The 18,403-nt window shown below is 42.1% G+C and overlaps 1 protein-coding gene across 1 annotated transcript in view; it reads right to left on the bottom strand.

The window, feature by feature from the left end:
- Positions 1-8,182: 8,182 nt before the first annotated feature.
- CFAP95 (cilia and flagella associated protein 95) overlaps positions 8,183-18,403 on the bottom strand; it is a 158,580-nt gene continuing 148,359 nt past the window's right edge. Inside the window, exon 6 of the mRNA XM_049895528.1 lies at positions 8,183-8,507. Within this exon, the coding sequence (XP_049751485.1) occupies positions 8,451-8,507 (57 nt within the window). The 3' untranslated portion in view covers positions 8,183-8,450. The remainder of the gene's footprint in view (positions 8,508-18,403) is intronic.

Here is an 18,403-nt window from a genome sequence, read left to right as displayed (position 1 = left end):
CACACATTTCTCTAAAGAAGATATTCAGGCAGCCAACAGATACATGAGAAAATGCTCTCGATCATTAGCCATTAGAGAAATGCAAATTAAAACTACGATGAGATTCCATCTCACACCAGCAAGGCTGGCATTAATCCAAAAAACACAAAATAATAAATGTTGGAGAGGCTGCGGAGAGATTGGAACTCTCATACACTGCTGGTGGGAATGTAAAATGGTACAACCACTTTGGAAATCTATCTGGCGTTATCTTAAACAGTTAGAAATAGAACTACCATACAACCCAGAAATCCCACTCCTCGGAATATACCCTAGAGATACAAGAGCCTTCATACAAACAGATATATGCACACCCATGTTTATTGCAGCTCTGTTTACAATAGCAAAAAGTTGGAAGCAACCAAGGTGTCCATCAACGGATGAATGGATAAATAAATTGTGGTATATTCACACAATGGAATACTACGCATCGATAAAGAACAGTGACGAATCTCTGAAACATTTCATAACATGCAGGAACCTGGAAGGCATTATGCTGAGCGAAATTAGTCAGAGGCAAAAGGACAAATATTGTATAAGACCACTATTATAAGATCTTGAGTAATAGTAAACCTGAGAAGAACACATACTTTTGTGGTTACGAGGGGGGGGAGGGAGGGAGGGTGGGAGAGGGTTTTTTATTGATTAATCAGTAGATAAGAAATGCTTTAGGTGAAGGGAAAGACAACACTCAATACATGGAAGGTCAGCTCAATTGGATTGGACCAAAAGCAAAGAAGTTTCCGGGATAAAATGAATGGTTTAAAGGTCAGCGGAGCAAGGGCGGGGGTCTGGGGAACATGGTTTGCGGGGACTTCTAAGTCAATTGGCAAAATAATTCTATTATGAAAACATTCTGCATCCCACTTTGAAATGTGGCGTCTGGGTCTTAAATGCTAACAAGCGGCCATCTGAGATGCATCAATTGGTCTCAACCCACCTGGAGCAAAGGAAAATGAAGAACACCAAGGCCACACGACATCTAAGAGCCCAAGAGACAGAAAGGGCCACATGTACCAGAGATCTACATCATCCTGAGACCAGAAGAACTAGTTGGTGCCCGGCCACAATCGATGACTGCCCTGACAGGGAGCACAACAGAGGACCCCTGAGGGAGCAGGAGATCAGTGGGATACAGACCCCAAATTCTCATAAAAAGACCAAACTTAATGGTCTGACTGAGACTAGAGGAATCCCGGCGGCCATGGTCCCCAGACCTTCTGTTGGCACAGGACAGGAACCATCCCCGAAGACAACTCATCAGGCATGAAAGGGACTGGTCAGTGGGTGGGAGAGAGATGCTGATGAAGAGTGAGCTAATTATATCAGGTGGACACTTGAGATTGTGTTGGCAACTCTTGTCTGGAGGGGGGATGGGAGGATAGAGAGAGAGAGAAGCCGGCAAAATTGTCATGAAAGGAGAGACTGAAAGGGCTGACTCAAGGGGGGGAGAGCAAGTGGGAGTAGGGAGTGAGATGTATGTAAACTTATATGTGACAGACTGATTAGATTTGTAAACGTTCACTTGAAGCTTAATAAAAGTTAATTAAAAAAAGAAAATGAAAAAAAAAATAGAATTATCAAGCATGCCTACCTTATTACTAGCCCTTATATTTGTCCATGCGATTCCCTTTATTAGGAATTGTTGTTTTTATGTTTGGCTTTGAATTACTTTCTAGTATCTTTTCCCTTCCTTCTGCAGAACTTCCATTAATATTTTTTGCAGGGCTGTTCTGGTGGATATGAACTCTCTCAGCTTCTGTTTGTCTGGAAATGTTTTAAGTTCATCCTCATCCCTTTTTTTTTTTTTAATAATTTTTATTGAGCTTTAATTGAACGTTTACAAATCAAGTCAGTCTGTCACATATAAGCTTATATACACCTTACTCCATACTTCCACTTACTCTCCCCCTAATGTGTCAGCCCTTCTAGTCTCTCCTTTCATGACAATTTTGCCAGTTTCTAACCCTCTCTACCCTCCCATCTCCCCTCCAGATAGGAGATGCCAACACAGTCTCAAGTGTCCACCTGATGCAAGTAGCTCACTCTTCATCAGCATCTCTCTCCTACCCATTGTCCAGTCCCTTCCATGTCTGATGAATTCTCTTAGGGAATGGTTCCTGTCGTGGGCCAACAGAAGGTTTGGGGACCATGACCGCTGGGATTCCTCTAGTCTCAGTCAGACCATTAAGTATGGTCTTTTTATGAGAATTTGGGGTCTGCATCCCACTGATCTCCTGCTCCCTCAGGGGTTCTCTGTTGTGCTCCCTGTCAGGGCAGTCATCGGTTGTGGCCAGGCACTCATCCTCATTCTTAAAGGACAGTTTTGCTGGGTATAGTATTCTTGGTTGACAATTTTTGTTTTTGTTTTCTTTCAGCACTTTAAATACATAATTCCATTGCCTTCTGGCCCCCATTGTTTCTGAGGAAAAATCGGCACTTAATTTTATTGGGGACCCTTTATATGTGACTGTTTGCTTCTCTCCCACTGCTTTCAGGATTTCTCTCTTTATCCTTACTTTTTGAGAGCCTGATTATGATGTGTCTCAGTATAGATCTCTTTGAGTTTATCCTGTTTGGAGTTATTTGAGCTTCTCAGGTTACTAGATTCATGTCCTTCATCAGACTAGGGAAATTTTCTGTCATTATTTCTTAAAGTATTCTTTCTGTCCCTTTCTCATCTCATTCTGGAATTCCCATGATGCATATATCATATCTCTCGTTGTTGTTCCATAATTTGATTAAACTATGTTCAGGCTTCTTGAGTCCCTATTCTTGTTGCTCTTCAGCCCTCTATAATTTCAAATGTCTTATCTTCTAATTCACTAATTCTTCATTCTGCCTGATTAAATCTGTTGTTAAATCCTTCCACTGTGTTTCTCATTTTGGTTATTGTCCCTTTCAATTCCAAAATTTCTGTTCAGTTCCTTGTTTTTTTTTTTTAAATCTTCATTTTATTCTTTCATTCTTTTATATCTTTGTCTATGTTTTCCTTTAACTCTTTGATTATGTTTAACTTTGTTGCATTATATTCTTCCATTCTTTTCATTATTCCATAGATGTGCTTTTATCCCCTTCATCATGTTCATTCGGATGGGCCATCATATCTCTTTTCTTTGTGTGTCTTGTGATTTTTTGTTGGAGCGTTGGCATTTTTGAGGGTGTTAACTTTCTCAATTCTCTGCAGTATTAGCTGTTTTTGTCTGCACTAATTTCTGAAAAAAAAAAAAAACTTATGCAGGCAGAGTCTTTGGTTTTTTCTTAACATTTCCTCTCCCACTCTGTGATTGCTCCTTCTCCTTCCCTGGTTTAATTAGGCTATGAAAATTCCAGGTCTCGGTTTTCAACTTTCCATGTCCCTCAAACACACCAGAGAACACACTAGGGTCCATCTGTCCTCCAGCAAGCACCACCACTCAGGTGAGATGTCATGTACTAATCAATCTTTCCACTAGGGGGTGCAGTTCTTTGTCTTTGGTTATTACTCCCTTCCTTTCTCTGTTTCTGCAACCACATTTTCAGTCAGGAAACCCACACCCAGTGAGTTCTTTTCGGGGTTGGATGTTGCCCTCTGGTTTTGCCCAAGTCTTCCTTCTCTGCTTTGTGGGGGCTGCTTGTATCTGAACTGGCATACAGGGGACGCACAGGTAGGCTTCCCTCTGTCTCAGGAAGAGGAGGGGCTGGCACTCCCCAAAAGGACCTCTGAGAGATCTGACTGGTTGATTTCAGAGCCCCTGTGGCTCTGTGGTGGTTGGGGGTGCAGTCTCCACTTAGGTGACTTACCTCCTGGCTCCACTATAAGGAAACTTCTATAGGAGTTTGTATTAGTCGAGCAGCTAATACTTATCAGGTGGGGGAGGGGCTGTCATGCTCCAAATGGATCCTGAGGGAGGTCTGCCTTGTTCCTATCAGAGCCTCTCATCCCCTTAGTATGTTTGCTGTAAGCGTGTCCTTCACTCAAGATGTCTGCTTCCTAGCACACAGCAACCTCAACCAGCAGTCTTCAGTGCTTAGGTAGACCCAAACTAACCCCCAAGTAGGTCTGTCCTGTTGGTTTCAAAGGCCTGAGCTATGGGGTGCACAGGGAGGCAGGTAGAGTGCTACCTACGGGAGCAGATTCCACTGCAGGGGTCTTCTGTAGCGATTTGCAACAGCCTGGCAACCAAAAGTTACGGGGTGGAGGAGGGAGTGTCCTGCTTTAATCAGATCCCCATGGAATTCTGCCTTCTTGCTAGCAGACCACCCCCCAGTAGATTGTTGGCTGTGAGTACAGTTTCCACTCAAGGCATTTGCTTCCTAGCATGGAGCAGTCTCAGTCAGCAGTCAGTGCTGACCAGAAGTGAGGGCAGACTGACCCCAGCTTACCCCCAGAGAGGTCTTTCCTGTTGATTTTGAGCTATGGGGTGAGCTATGGGGTGCTCAGGGAGGCAGGTAGATTGCTGACTACGGGAGAAGAGTCCACTGCAGGGGCCTTCTGTAGCAATTCACAGCAGCCTTGTACCAACAGTGTCTGGGTGAGAGAAGTGCTGGCTTGCTCCAAATGGACCCCTGGGGAGATCTGCCTTGTTGATTATAGGGTAGGACCTTGGGGTCCTGTCTCTTTGTACAGGCAAGGGGTGTGAGGTTAGGGAAGCAGGCTCTTTTCCTGGGGCCACCTTCCCAGTTCATAGCAGCCATGCCTATGTGGCTGGGGGAGGGGCAAGGGTAGAGGAAGAATCAATTCTCCTACTGTACGCAACTTATTATTTATTCATTGGTTCTTACCTGTCTGCAGTTCTTTGCTGTTGTCCTCTGTTCCCCATTTCAGAGTTCCATTTCCTTGTTTTCTTTTTTGAGGAGGGTTGAAACAATGGCCTGTTAATGCTGCCATCTTCTCAGAACCCTATCCATTTCCATTCTTTTTTGAGTGACCTAACTAAAAATTTTGCTACATTAAAGCTTCCATTTGAATGCATAATTCTCTAAAACATTTTAAGCAAGAAATCTATATGCTAGATAAGGAAAAAAAGAGATAAGGGGAAATAGGTGACGCAAGACTTCTGATTTAGAAATAAAACAATTTTTAAACACAGATGAAAACCAGAGCCCTTACTTGTGAATTATCACTATGGTAGCTTGCAGAGAATAGAAAATTAAGGGCTTGAGAATTGTGTTTACTCTCTCTCTCTCTCTCTCTCTCTGAGAATTCTTACATAATGCATTTTCTGCAGTTACAGAAAGGGCTTGTTTCTGGAGAACTGAGATATATATATGGAGTCTCTGAGAAGAAATGACAAGAAGCTAGGTTAAACGGTGTGCAAAGAAGAGAAAGCTAGAACAAAAGGAGATGTATGGCATCCTCAAAAACATCACACTTGTGGTTTCTTGCTATCTGTGAAACTTGGACCAATTCAAGGTGCCATATTCGGTAGATCCTGGCAGAGCTGAGGAGAAACAGTACCCTCCCAACACAGTCAGTTTTAAACCTTTATTACTTTCTGGGAGATCAATTTCTTCTTTTAATACTATCTACTTCCTTCTCTAAGACATATTACTATACTCCCTGGCCAACTGGGAGCCAATAACAGTTATTTCTTTTTGGCTGCCTCTTTTAGGTAACAATCTTAAACAAGAAATGCAGTGATGATATAGAACCATAGACTTTTGAAGATGGAAAGGGCCCTAGAGAATAAAAGTGTGAGCTGTACTGGGGCTTTCTTTCTTTATATATTCATGGTATGAGGCATTGGGGGTTCAGTGGTAGAATTCTCCCCTTCCATGCAGGAGACCTGAGTCTGGTTTATCGTCAATGAGTCCCAAGCACAGCCACCACCCATCTGTCAGTAGAAACTTACATGTTGCTATGCCACCTGTATTTCAAATACCAGGAGGCTCAACCATGGAGGAGAGGTTTCAGCTTAGCTTCCAGACCAAGATAGACTAGGAAGAAAGTCCTGGTAATAAACTTCAGAAAATTAGCCATTGAAAACCCTATGGATCACAAGAGTATCGTCTACTATAGTGCTGGAAGCTAAGCCCTTTAGGTTGCACGCACTCAGATATACCAATGGTCATGAAACTGGGCAGGACCAGGCAACGTTTTGTTCTGTTATACATGGGGTCGCCAGGAGTCCAAGCTAACTCAATGGGAACTTGCAGCAATAACAACAACGTGGCATATAGGTATGTATTTTTCCATCATCTCTGAGACAAGATCAGATTGCAACTTTATGAACCAGAAAGGTAGGCTTTCTTACTGGAATATATTAAGTTCTTTCATGAAAGGTACCATAAAACTCTAAGACATTATTATTGATTTTTTGGTCAACAATGAAATAGTGCTGTTCTGAATGAAACCTCAAAAAAAAAAAAAAAAGTGCAGCGTCTTATGAGATGTCTCAGTATGTCAAAACTCCTGAGGAAAATATAACCTCTTGATTCCAAATTTGTCTTTTAAGAGAATACGTTCTACATTTTTCCACACAGGTTAAGATCCTCAGGGATTTTTGCTTGCGTGATACGCAGGGTTTGGCCTTCACACGCCTACACCACAATGCCAATGATTAGGCCATATGCTTAGCAGAAATTCCATTTTAAGACAGGGGTTTGCCTAACATGAAAACAAAATGCATCATTTTTTCCGTGAATAATGGACCCCTACTTCCAGAGTTTGTTTAACTTGGAATAAGGCTGCGATGTGTGGTGTCATTCCTGGTAGGGCATTTCCAGCATTTTCCTGAAGTTATTAAAGCTTAAGTCTTTTTATAAAGCATTAATTCCATGCACAACAAAAGTTCTCTCTGTAGGGCCAAAATGACTTGCCTAATTTCACACAGTTAGCTGGCGACAGGAAAATAAAATTGATTTCCTGACTTTTGATGTAGCTTGAAAATCACACAGAAAAAACAAGAAAAATAAATATCCTTATTTTCTATTTCACTTTTTTATCATTTGACCATGATTTTTGTTTAACCTAGACTAACTACTCAGTTCAAACCCCTTGCTAATCATAATTTTCTGTTTCCCTGTCTATAAATTCAATCTTTAATGTAAGTTTTGAGATACTCAGTGATTTGCTTTCCATGATAACTTGTAGGTTTTAAAATTACATGTCTGTTTTCATTTACTCTGTAATATCACTTGTTTTCAGCTACATTAAAGCCAAAATCAGCTCTCTTCTCTTATATGGAATGACAGTTTTCTTGTTCTTTTACTAAGTTCACAAGTGGATGATATAATTATTCTACTTATGTTAATACCTCAAAAAATCATTATAAATATGGCAAGTTTTAATTGTTCATGCAAATCAATTTATATGCAAACAACTTAAAATCTATTTTCATTCCCTACAATTTGTGTTTTTACATTTCAAGTTTGCTTGTGCAGCAATAAAATGTAGAATTTGATTGCTAATTGCTTTAATACATCAGGTAGTTTCAAGAGGCACAGAGCTACAAACAATTTTCATATAACAAGTGTCGATTAGAAGGACTCTTCGTTCTATGATTACTGGAAGGTGCACCGACAAGGCCACACTTTCACCAGAGCTTATTCAAAACCCAATAATATCAGCTGATGAAAAGGTGGCATATTACCGGTGATGCGTTCTTTTCATTCAATTCCCTCCATGACCCATGGTCATTATTTTGTTACCTGTGTATATACAAAAAGTAAATAAGAGGGTGATATAAAATTGTGTTTATTCTCTTCCCTTCTTACCTTTAGAATAAAATTTCAGAATAGCCCCTGTTAGGTGAGATCTCTCTCTCTCAGGCAGACTTAATGGCTCCCTGAGCAGTAATCATTGTGCAATTCTGAGGCCTCACACCAGCTTGGAATTTAAAGCTGGAGGACCCTTTAAAAATTACCCATCAGTCTCCCTCATTGTACAGATGAGAGAGCTGGGGCCTAGAGAGACTAAAACTTGCCCAGTGTTGCTCAGTTATTTAGTGACAAAGGCAAGATAAGAACCCAGGTATCTGGATTACTAGCCCAGTGCTTTCTCCTCTGTTATCCCTTCATGATTCCATTTAGACTTCTGTCTCGGTTGTACCTTTTATGTAGGAAATTCAAGTGTTCTTGTGTTCTACTGGAGTCCCTGGATAGTGCAAACATTTAACACAATTGGTTGCTAACCAAAAGGTTGGAGGTTCAAGTCCACCCAGAGGCACCTCAAAAGAAAGGCCTGACAATCTACTTCCAAAAAAATCAGTCGTTGAAAATCCTGTGGAGCACAGTTCTACTCTGACACACATGGGATCACCATGAGTTGGAGTCAACTCTGCTGAAACCGGTTTTGTGTTCTACTAGGATATCCCAGCAGTTGGTTGAGTCAACAGAGCATGGTAGAAGGTCAAAAGCTGAAAGAGGCAGCACCCTGATATGGGCCCAAGAACACTGAGTTGGATCTCCCAAGATGAGAGTTCTTTCCATCATTCATCAGTTGCCATGATCAAGTTTTTCAGCTTCACGAACCTGAGCGTCCTCAGCTGTAAATGAGAAGGTAAGGGAAAGGGCAAATGAAACAGTGAAGGTAGATGCAGCTGCCCATAATGGTGCTCAATAATAGTTATTCAATCTGAATTGATAATTCAGGCATCCAAGTAAATGGCAGCATGGATCCACAAGTCACTTTAATCCTCATTCATTCTCTAGACAAAGTATTCCAGTGTACCCATTCAGTCAAGAATCATTTATTGCGTGGTTACTATGTGCCAGCCAGTCACTCTGCTAGGTTGTTGTTGTTCGTTGTTGTCAAGTCAGCTCTGATTTGTGGCTACCCCATGTACAACAAAACAAAATGTTGTCTGGTCCTGTGGTATCTTCATGATTGTTGGTATGCTCAAGTCCATTGTTGTGGCCACTGTGTATTTTGAATGCCTTTCAATGTCGATGGCTCATCTTCCAAAACTATTTCAGACAATAGTCTATCGTAATCCATAAGGTTTTCTTTGGCATTAGATCAAAAGTAGACCACCAGGCCTTTTTTCCTAGTCTGTCTTAGTCTGAAAGCTCTGCTGAAATCTGTCCATCATGGATGACTCTGCTAGTATTTGAAATACTGGTGGCATAGCTCCCAGCTTCATAGCAACACACAAGCCGCCATAGTACAACAAACTGACAGATAGTGCTAGGTACTGGGATAAAATGGTAACATAAAAACATGGTCCCTACTCGAGCAGTTTTATAGACTAATGGAGAAGACCGAGAAGTGGACAGACAATGACCTGCTATGATGATACAGCACAGAGGAGAGGACCTCCACGTAGATTATGGGGATGTGGGAGACTTCCCAGAGGAAGCCACGGTGAGCTGAGACCTGACCAGTGTAGGAGTTACGCAGAAAGAGAAGAATGGGCGGAGGGTTCTAGGAAGGAAATCCACAATGTGAAGGCTCGGAGCAAAAGAGTTCAGTGCTCTAGAAGAAATGAAGGAACTTGATCATGTGCCAGTTAGAGTGTGCAGGTTAAGGCTGCAGAGGAGGCTGGGATCAGATCATGCTAGATCTTATGGGCCAGTTTAAGGTACCTGAAGGGAGTGACTGAGCAGTACAAATGGTTAAGGGCCACTACTAGCCAAAATGTTGGTGGTTTGAACCCACACAGAGGTGCCTTGGAAGACAAGCCTGGCAATCTGCTTCTGGCAATCTGCCTTGAAAGCCCTCTGCCGCAGTTTCACTCTGCACACATGGGGTTTCCATGAACTGGAATCAACTCGACAGCAACTAACAAAAACAATAGCAAGGTCATTGGACTTCATCCTAAGAGCAATAGGAAAACCTTGAAAATTTTTAAACTACCAAATGAAACAATCACGTACAGTCAGCCCTCCGTATTTACAGGTTCTGCATTCACGGATTCAACCAACCGTGGATTTAAAATATTCGGAAAAAAGGGGAAAGTTGCAGAAAGCAAAACTTGAATTTGCCACGTGCCAAGCACTATGCTGAATGCACGCGAATGAAGGGATGTGTAGGCATCCCCTGCTGTAGCCTCCCGCCATCTCACAGGTCCTCAGTCTCTCCAGCACTCGTTGTTTGAGCATCATTCAAGTCTTCTTCGTTCACTTCTTGTGCTGGGTGTACACTTTGTTTCTGTGAAAAAATGGCTCCTAAAAAGCAATGAAGTGGTGGAAGCAGTTCCTCAGAGGCTAAGTGTGAGGGAGTTGAGGAGAGCAGAGGAAGGAGTTTAAGGCAAAGGGCCGCTGGCTGGCTCTGTACAGCGTTACAGCCTCAAGAGCTTCAAGATCAGGGGTGAATCCCATCAGCAGAGGCCCAGGCAGCATCAGCCTTCCCAGAAGAGCTCAAGAAACTCACAGAAGAGAAAGGTTACCTTCCAGAGCAAATCTTCCATTGTGATGAAACAACTGTTTACATCATATTAGGTACTATCAGTAATCTAGAGATGATTTAAAATATATGGGAGGATGTGCATAGGTTATATGCAAATACCACAGCATTTTATATAATGAACTTGGGCATTCTCGGATTTTGGTATCTGTGGGGAGAGAGAAAGGGAGGTTGGAAACCCTGGTGCCATAAACAGGTCCAAAGTTTGAACCCAGCAGCTGCTCCTTGGAAACTCTGTGGGCTGTTCTACTCTGTCCTATAGGGTTGCTCTGAGTCAGAATCAACTCCATGGAAATGGGTTTGGTTTTTTGGTTTGGGGGGAGGTGAGGTGTCCTGTAACCAATCCCCCACGGATACTGAGATGACTGTAAATGGCTTTCTTTGGTGAGGAATCAGATTTTTTTTTCTTTAACTTCGACTCGTTTTTCATTCCATGAACATATCTATGTATGTTAATTTCAATATTTAAACAACTCATTCTCTTTTGTCCAAAATTCATATAAATCATTTCTCAAATTATATCCACCGTCACTGGACCCTCATCTTCAAAAAATTACATAGGCAAATTGCTTGATTTTACTCACAATGTCAACAGAGCATACAAGTGACCAGTTGGGATGAAAAATATTTATGGAATAAGTGCATGCATTGAAAAACTGCAGCTAAAGTTTCCAGCATTCAAATTAAGAAGAAAGCACAGGAACAATTGGGTAGGAAACTGAAGGGTAAATAAACTGAAGAAATGTGAAAACACCATACTCTAAACTGTGAGCCTATTAAAATCACCACACCCAGCCTATTTGCAAGAGGTAGGCAGTTCTGGAAAGCTGAGCCATTGCTAACTAGCTTTGCCGGATAAACCATGTCATGCTAAGCAAGCTGGAATCTCAGTGGAAAAAAGATGTGTTTGCCAGAAGCTATGCCATGACAAACTTTTCCTGAACCTCAGCCTACAATCTGGCCCTGCCAATGCCCCCAATGGCTGTCTGCGTTTCTGGGCTGAGGGCTGGTGAGTCAAAGCCCATGTCCTATGCATTTGGGGTTCAGCAGGGGCACAGTGCTTTTATATCAGAAACCATCTTGTGAACAGAAGACCTTGCCATAAAACAAACAAATGAAAGCAGTTGCCATGGGGACAATTACAACCCTGTGTGTTTCAGAGTAGAACTATAATCCATAGGGTTTTCAATGGCTGTGATCTTTTAGAGGAAACCCTGGTGGTGTAGTGGTTAAGTGCTATGGTTGCTATCCAAAAGGTCGGCAGTTTGAATCCACCAGGCGCTCCTTGGAAACCCTTCGTGGCAGTTCTACTCTGTCCTATAGGTTCGCTGAGTCAGAATCAACTTGATGGCAGTGGGTTTGGTTGGTTTGATGGCATAGTGGTTAAGAGCTACAGCTGTTAATGAAAAGGTTGGCAGTTTGAATCTACCAGGTGCTACTTGGAAACTCTATGGGGCAGTTTTACTCTGTCCTATAGGGTCACTATGCATTGGAATCGACTGGACAGCAGTGGGTTTGGTTTTTTGGTTAATCTTTTTGTGATAATTAAGATTGTGTGTCAACTTGGCTGGGCCATGATTCTCAGTGCTTATATGTGATCACTCCCATGATTGAATCTGCTGTGAGTAGCCAGTCAGTTGAAAGGGAGATTCCTTGGGGGTGTGGCCTGCATCTGAACATAAGCAGGTGTTCTGGCTTTTTTGCTTACTGTGTGAATCCTGTGGCTGTCTCCTGTTCGTCTGACCTCCAGTTCTTGGGACTTGCACTATCAGCTTATCTGCTGATTTGGGATTTGTCAATCTTCATAGCCTGTGAGCAAGAGCCCTGCTCTCTGACCTGCCGACCTTGTGTTCACCAGCCCCTGTGGCTACGTGAATCAAGAGAAGCCTCTATCCTGATCCACAGACTTGGGACGTTCCAGCCTCTTCAATCATGTGAGCCTTTTCCTTGATATAAATCTCTCTGTATGTACATATTTATATGTTTTACTGGTTTTGCTTCTCTAGAAAACCCAGCCTAAGACACTTTTAGAAACACATCACTGGGGCTTTCTTCTGAAGTGCCTCTGGGTGGATTTGAACTGCCAGCCTTTTGGTTAGTAGCTGAGCACTTAACCATTTGTACCACCCAGGGACTCTGCTCACATAAAAAAAAAAAAAAAAAATCACACCCACAGACACAGACACAAAAAACTAAACTCATTGCCGTTGAGTTGATTTCTACTCAGAGCACAACCCTGTAGGACAGAGTAAAACTGCCCCATAGGGTTCCCAAAGCTATAAATCTTTAAGGAAGCTGACTGCCATTTCTTTCTCCCACAGAGCAGCTGGTGGGTTCAAATCACTGACCTTTAGTTAGCAGCCGAGCACTTAACCACCGTGCCACTAGGGCACCCTAAATTCTGTTTTTCTTTTTTTCATTATCTTTAAAATCCATGAAGTACTTTCCAGCCAGCTTTATTTGAGCATCTTCTAAACACTTAACAACTATAAAGCAAATAGGAACAGTAATCATTTGCTCTTATGGAGTATGTTTCCTTCTAAAAGCCGGAGGCTTCAGTTTTTGAGCACCATGTTCTCTGAGAAAAATTTTCTCCTCAAGCTGAAGATTTTATTTTATCAAACGAAAGGATTTATGGACCACAAACAAGGGGGATGGTGGCAGAAGTAGGGGACAGAGTTGAACATCAACAGGCCTTCAGGGTTAGAATTATGACAATGGTTTTAGGAGTTGGGAATAAGGAAAATAGGAAAGGCTTTTGCAATTTCTGATAAATTCTAACTTTTAGTTGCTTAATTGCATACATTATACGCAACTTTTTTTTCAATATTATGTATAAAGTACAAGTTTATTGCCCCCAAATTTGGAAAACACAGATAAAAGAAGACAAGAAAATATAATTCTACTACTGAATATCATCACTATTAACACTTTTGTATCTATCTTTCCAAATTTCTCTTGCTCTAGCTTTCTCCCTTTCTCTTTGTGTATAATTATACACACATGATCTCATTTTTATAACATGTATGTTTATATATTTACATACATGTTAAAAATGCGGTCATACTGCATATACTATTTCAGAATCTTTTTATACTTAATAATTATGGACATCATCCCCTGGAATATAAGCTTGCTGAGGGTGGGGAATTTGTCTGCTGTTAACTGCCGTTTCCTTAGCACCTAGAAGTGTACCTTCATCTGATGGGCACCCAACATATATCTGTTGACTGAATTAATGATGAATGAATACTGTTCCATATCAATCAAACATGGATATTTACATATATGTCATGGATCGAATTATGTTCCCCCAAAACTGTGTGTATCAATTTGGCTGGGCCAGGATTCCTGGTTTTGTGTGATTTTCCTACACGTTGTAAATCCTGCCTCTATGATGTTAATGAGGGAGGATGGGCGGCAGTTGTGTTAGTGAGGCAGGACCGAACCTACAAGATTGGATTGTGTCCTGAGGCAATCTCTTGAGATATAAAAGAAAGATGCAAGCAGAGAGACAGGGGGACCTCACACCACCAAGAAAGCAGTGCCGGGAGCAGAGCGTGTCCTCTGGACCAGGGGTCCCTGCGTAGAGAAGCTCTTAGTCTGGGGGAAGATTGGTGAAAAGGCTGACAGAGAGAAAAAGCCTTCCCCTGGAGCCGACACCCTGAATTTGGACTTCTAGCCTACTTTACTGTGAGAGAATAAACTTCTTTTGTTAAAGCCATCCACTTGTGGTATTTCTGTTATAGCAGCACTAAATGACTAAGACAATATTCATAATTAAATATACATTTACAATTAACATCCTAGCGCTGACATCTGTGTACCCCAAACCTAAACACCCCAGGTCTATCAAACCCATCTCAGCCTCCGCTCAGGTCTTCCTCCTCTGACTCCCATGGAATTTTTTTTTTTTAATGTGGTAAAAACATATACAATAAAGCACTAGCTAACTCAACAATTTTTATATGTATAAATCGGTGACATTGATTACATTCTTCATGTTTTGCAACCATTATCACTATCCTTTTCCAAATTACCATTGGGATGTTCTTCACCTCTTTTGGGCACTTAGCACTTTCCATCTTATTCTGCAGATATTTTGGTCCAGTAAATATACAGTGTAGCTTCAGTACGGCATCTATGCCTAGTTCCTCTTTGTAATAATAATAGCAAAAGTAATTATATTTACTTATTAATCATTTAATGTATATCTTTTTTTTAATGTATATCAGGGACTGTACTAAGTGACATATGTAAATTATACCATTTAATATAAACAATAACCCCATAGAGTAGGTATTATGATTATGCTCATTTTATGGATGGATTATCTGAGACTTGCAAAGCCAAGCTGACTTGCCCAAGGGAGAGATGAGCCACCCACTTAAGCCCATCTTATTCCAGAATCTGTGCTGTGGGCACGCTGTACCCCACCACTCCCTCATCTCTCACCTCCTACCCGCAGATCATCTACAGCAGTGCCTCGTGTACATGGTAAATCTTCAATGAACTCTTGTTGAATGAATAAACGAAACACAGCTACAAACGGAGTATGGGTTGGTGAATGATGAGAGAAAAGTCCTGAGATTGGGATGTCCAAGTGGCTTGGTTGGAGGAGAGGAGTGAAGCAAATGAAAAGGCAGATTGAGGGACACTGTCTGAAGTGGCCCGTCTAATTTTCTCCTATACAATATCTAAGAGACACATGCATAATGAGTTTTTGGCTAGACAAAATTAAAATCAATTAAGAAGGGAGATTCCAGCCCCAAACACAAGCAAGAACTTAGGGTAAAGATAGTGCCTCTTCACAAAGGCTAAGATATGTTTTAGAGGAATAATCAGATAAAAAAAATTTGAGAAGCTAGAATAGGAAAGGTGAAAATGAGAATTAAATTAGCAAATAATTGGAAATGAGATCACTGGGCTGTTGTCAAAAAGAAGGAACAACAGGTAAACTTCTAGAATCTTGCAGCAGTAAACAGAAATGTGCCACACTATCAGAATGAGTCTTCATTCACTATAAGCAATGGAAAGATTAAAAGAGTAACAATTTTCTCTCCAGCTTACCTAGCTTTGAAACTAGCAGACACTTTCAGTGCCCCACCCATATCCCTTTGGCCTTACTGGTCAGCCTGACTTCCAAATGACAGCACCTCTTGGAGCCTGCTCTGCCCATATGGGTGACAGGCCAGAAGTGCTGGGGAATTAAGGAGCAGCCCTTAACCACTCACTGGCGGGAGCTGATGGATAAATACTCCACATCCCTTGTCACTCGGGCAAAATAACAAAGAGGTGTGTATTCTACACTACCTCCCAGAGTTCCCCAGAAGGATTAAGCTTCAGCTGTCCCCAGCGGTAAATTGCTTGATGACGCACTTTTGATTGGCTGCCTTACCTTTCCTGTTTCATATTCTCACTCCCCCCAGGTGTCTCCTGAGATTACCTCCTAAATAAACTACCTGCACTTGTCTCAGCATCCTGCTTCTGCGGAATGAACAGAGGCAGAACATGCAAACAGATGCCTAATCCAGCTGTCCCTTTCATTTGAGCCTTCTTCTGCACGGCCCTTCCTCCTTTAGGAAAGTTAGCAGATGAAGGCTGTTGAGGAACGAGAGTCTTGAAAAAGAATTCACAGAATGTGAGCTCATTATCCATCCTAACTCCCTCACCTTTTAAAAGATGAAACCCAAACTAAATGGGCCTATATTCTAGAGTCCTGGCCCTAATACAGATTTTCCAAAAGTGATTTTTGAAAAGGTAGTTCTGCCACTAGAGGATACATAGAAAAAGTTCTGAGGCCATAAAAGTTTGGGTAACACTGGGTTAAACACAGTCAATCAGGACCTTTACCCCAAGAATTCTTATAACCTTCAATATACTATTTAAAAAAAAAAAACAAACCACTGCCGTGGAGTAGATTCTGACTCATAGTGATGCTATAGGACAGGGTAGAACTGCGCCATAGAGTTTCCAAGGAGCACCTGGCAGATTTGAGCTGCTGACCTCTTAGCTGCCATAGGACTCAACCACTATGCCACCAGGGTTTCTGAACATGCTAATAGATACCTAAGAAGGGAATAGAGTACAGAAACACCTCCCGCATTATTTGGCTGTGAGCCTCTTGAGAAGCTGGTGGTCCACAGAACATATGGAGGTTTCCCTGCCTACCTTCCACAGTCCAGTCTTGGCCTCCCTACCCAGTCTTCTCTCTCATCACTCTTTCCTCTCATCTTTCTCCATCTGCTGCCCAAGCTTCAACATGAAAGCGCTTCTCAGAACTCTCTAAGAACATCAGGACTGTTTGTGTCTCTAGGCCTTTGTGCATGCTACTTCTCTTCCTGGATCACCATCTCTCACTTTCCTATCTGGCAAATCCCTCTTGGTTGATCCAGAGGTTACTTCCTACAGGCAAGCTTCTCCAGAAACTTACGTCTTATTTATCTTCATGCTGCCAGCATTTGGCATGAGACCTAGAACCTACATAGCCAGTATTTGTGTGAATTAACTCAAAGAACGTAAGTGTGAAGTGAGATATAAATAAGTTATATGACTTTGGACGAGTTAAAACTTCTTTGGGTCCAAAGCCCAGACTAGAAGTTGGACCTCTTATAACCAAAAGAGGGTTCTTGTCCTGTCCTTTTAGCCAATCGAAATGAGATGGACGCCACACCACCAGTTGCAAGGGAAACAGAAAATGGAAATTTATTGTCTGGGCAGACAAGGAGCAACCTGGTGTCTAGCGACCATAAGGCCACATGCTCGCAGTCTAAGAGGGCTGGGGAGCTTTTTGTTTCCAACAGCGTTAGGGACTGGGTTTGGTACCTGGAACTCTCCGCCCTTAGTCCTCCCATGCCCATACTTGGAGATCTGGATATTAAATCATCTTCCGTCGTCGGATGTGCTTGTAGTGGGACCCCTCGCTTCTAAAATAGAATCGGGTGAAATCATGGGCTGGGAAATATCGTTCTTTCCAGTGACAATCGGGTCCAGGGTGGGTTGAAGGAGGTGATCTCTTTAATGTGTGCATGGTTCAAGGTGTAGCTTGGGCTAGTTCAGCGAATAGAGCCACTACCTGCTGTGACTTTTTGAAAAATGTTGCTCAGAACAAGCTTGTGGTTAACAAGACAAAGAAAGGGGCGCAGGGGCGGGGGGGGGCAGGTAGTGTTGATTGAGGTTTTCACTTTGACCCATAGTCCTTGTTCATTCCACTTTCTCTGTCTGCATCACAGAAATTGAAGACCTCATTTAGGGAATTTGATGATTCTTTTTGAGCACACTGAAGCTTTAACATTTTGTTTTACGGGTGGAAGGGCACTGAATAATAACCTAATCTCTTTTGGTTAGCTATTACCACAAGCATAAAGTCAACCATTTGATAAAGGAAAACATTGTGCCACTCAAGGGTTTTTGATAATCTGTAACAGAAACCAACTTGTGCCAGTCTAAACCAATGAAAAGATTTGTCAGAAGGGTCTGAGGGTAGAGTCGACCCTATAGGAGGAGAAGGTCTGCTGGATCTTAGGAACAGCTGAACCAGAGCTCCAAGGGCCATCAGGACTCTCCACCTCCACATCTCCACTCTCTTCTTTCTGCGTACCTGCTCCGATTTTCTCTCATGATGCACTGGCTGTCTTTACCTGGCAGAAAAAAAAGCACCCAACTCCCTTCACTTCCACATCTTTGGTTCAAGCCACTAGAGAGAGAGACCAGCCCAAATCCCTCTCAGTCACAAACCTAAAATTCCAGAGGAGAGACTCATTGCCCCTGTTTTTGTCAGTGCCCATTCCACCAATCAACAGAGCTTAGGGAAAAAAAAAAAAAAAAGGCATAGTCAAATTGTATAAAATGGCTGCTCCCAGTGCAATGATGTAGGTATGTGCATAGGGGAAGGACAGGCAGTTACCAAAGCATGGTAGGTCCAGAATGACTGTAAGTCCACTCCTTAGTAGATGGGCTGCTCAGTGAAAAGCAATGAGATGAGAAAGTAGTCAACCACACCCATTCATGATAAACGCTGTCATGGAATTACGGAGA

This window comes from Elephas maximus, chromosome 9 (assembly GCF_024166365.1).
Source record: "Elephas maximus indicus isolate mEleMax1 chromosome 9, mEleMax1 primary haplotype, whole genome shotgun sequence".
In the NCBI taxonomy this organism is placed as follows: Eukaryota; Metazoa; Chordata; class Mammalia; order Proboscidea; family Elephantidae; genus Elephas; species Elephas maximus.
The sequence above is the reverse complement of the archived record's forward strand: the minus strand, read 5'-3'. Positions and strand labels throughout refer to the sequence as shown.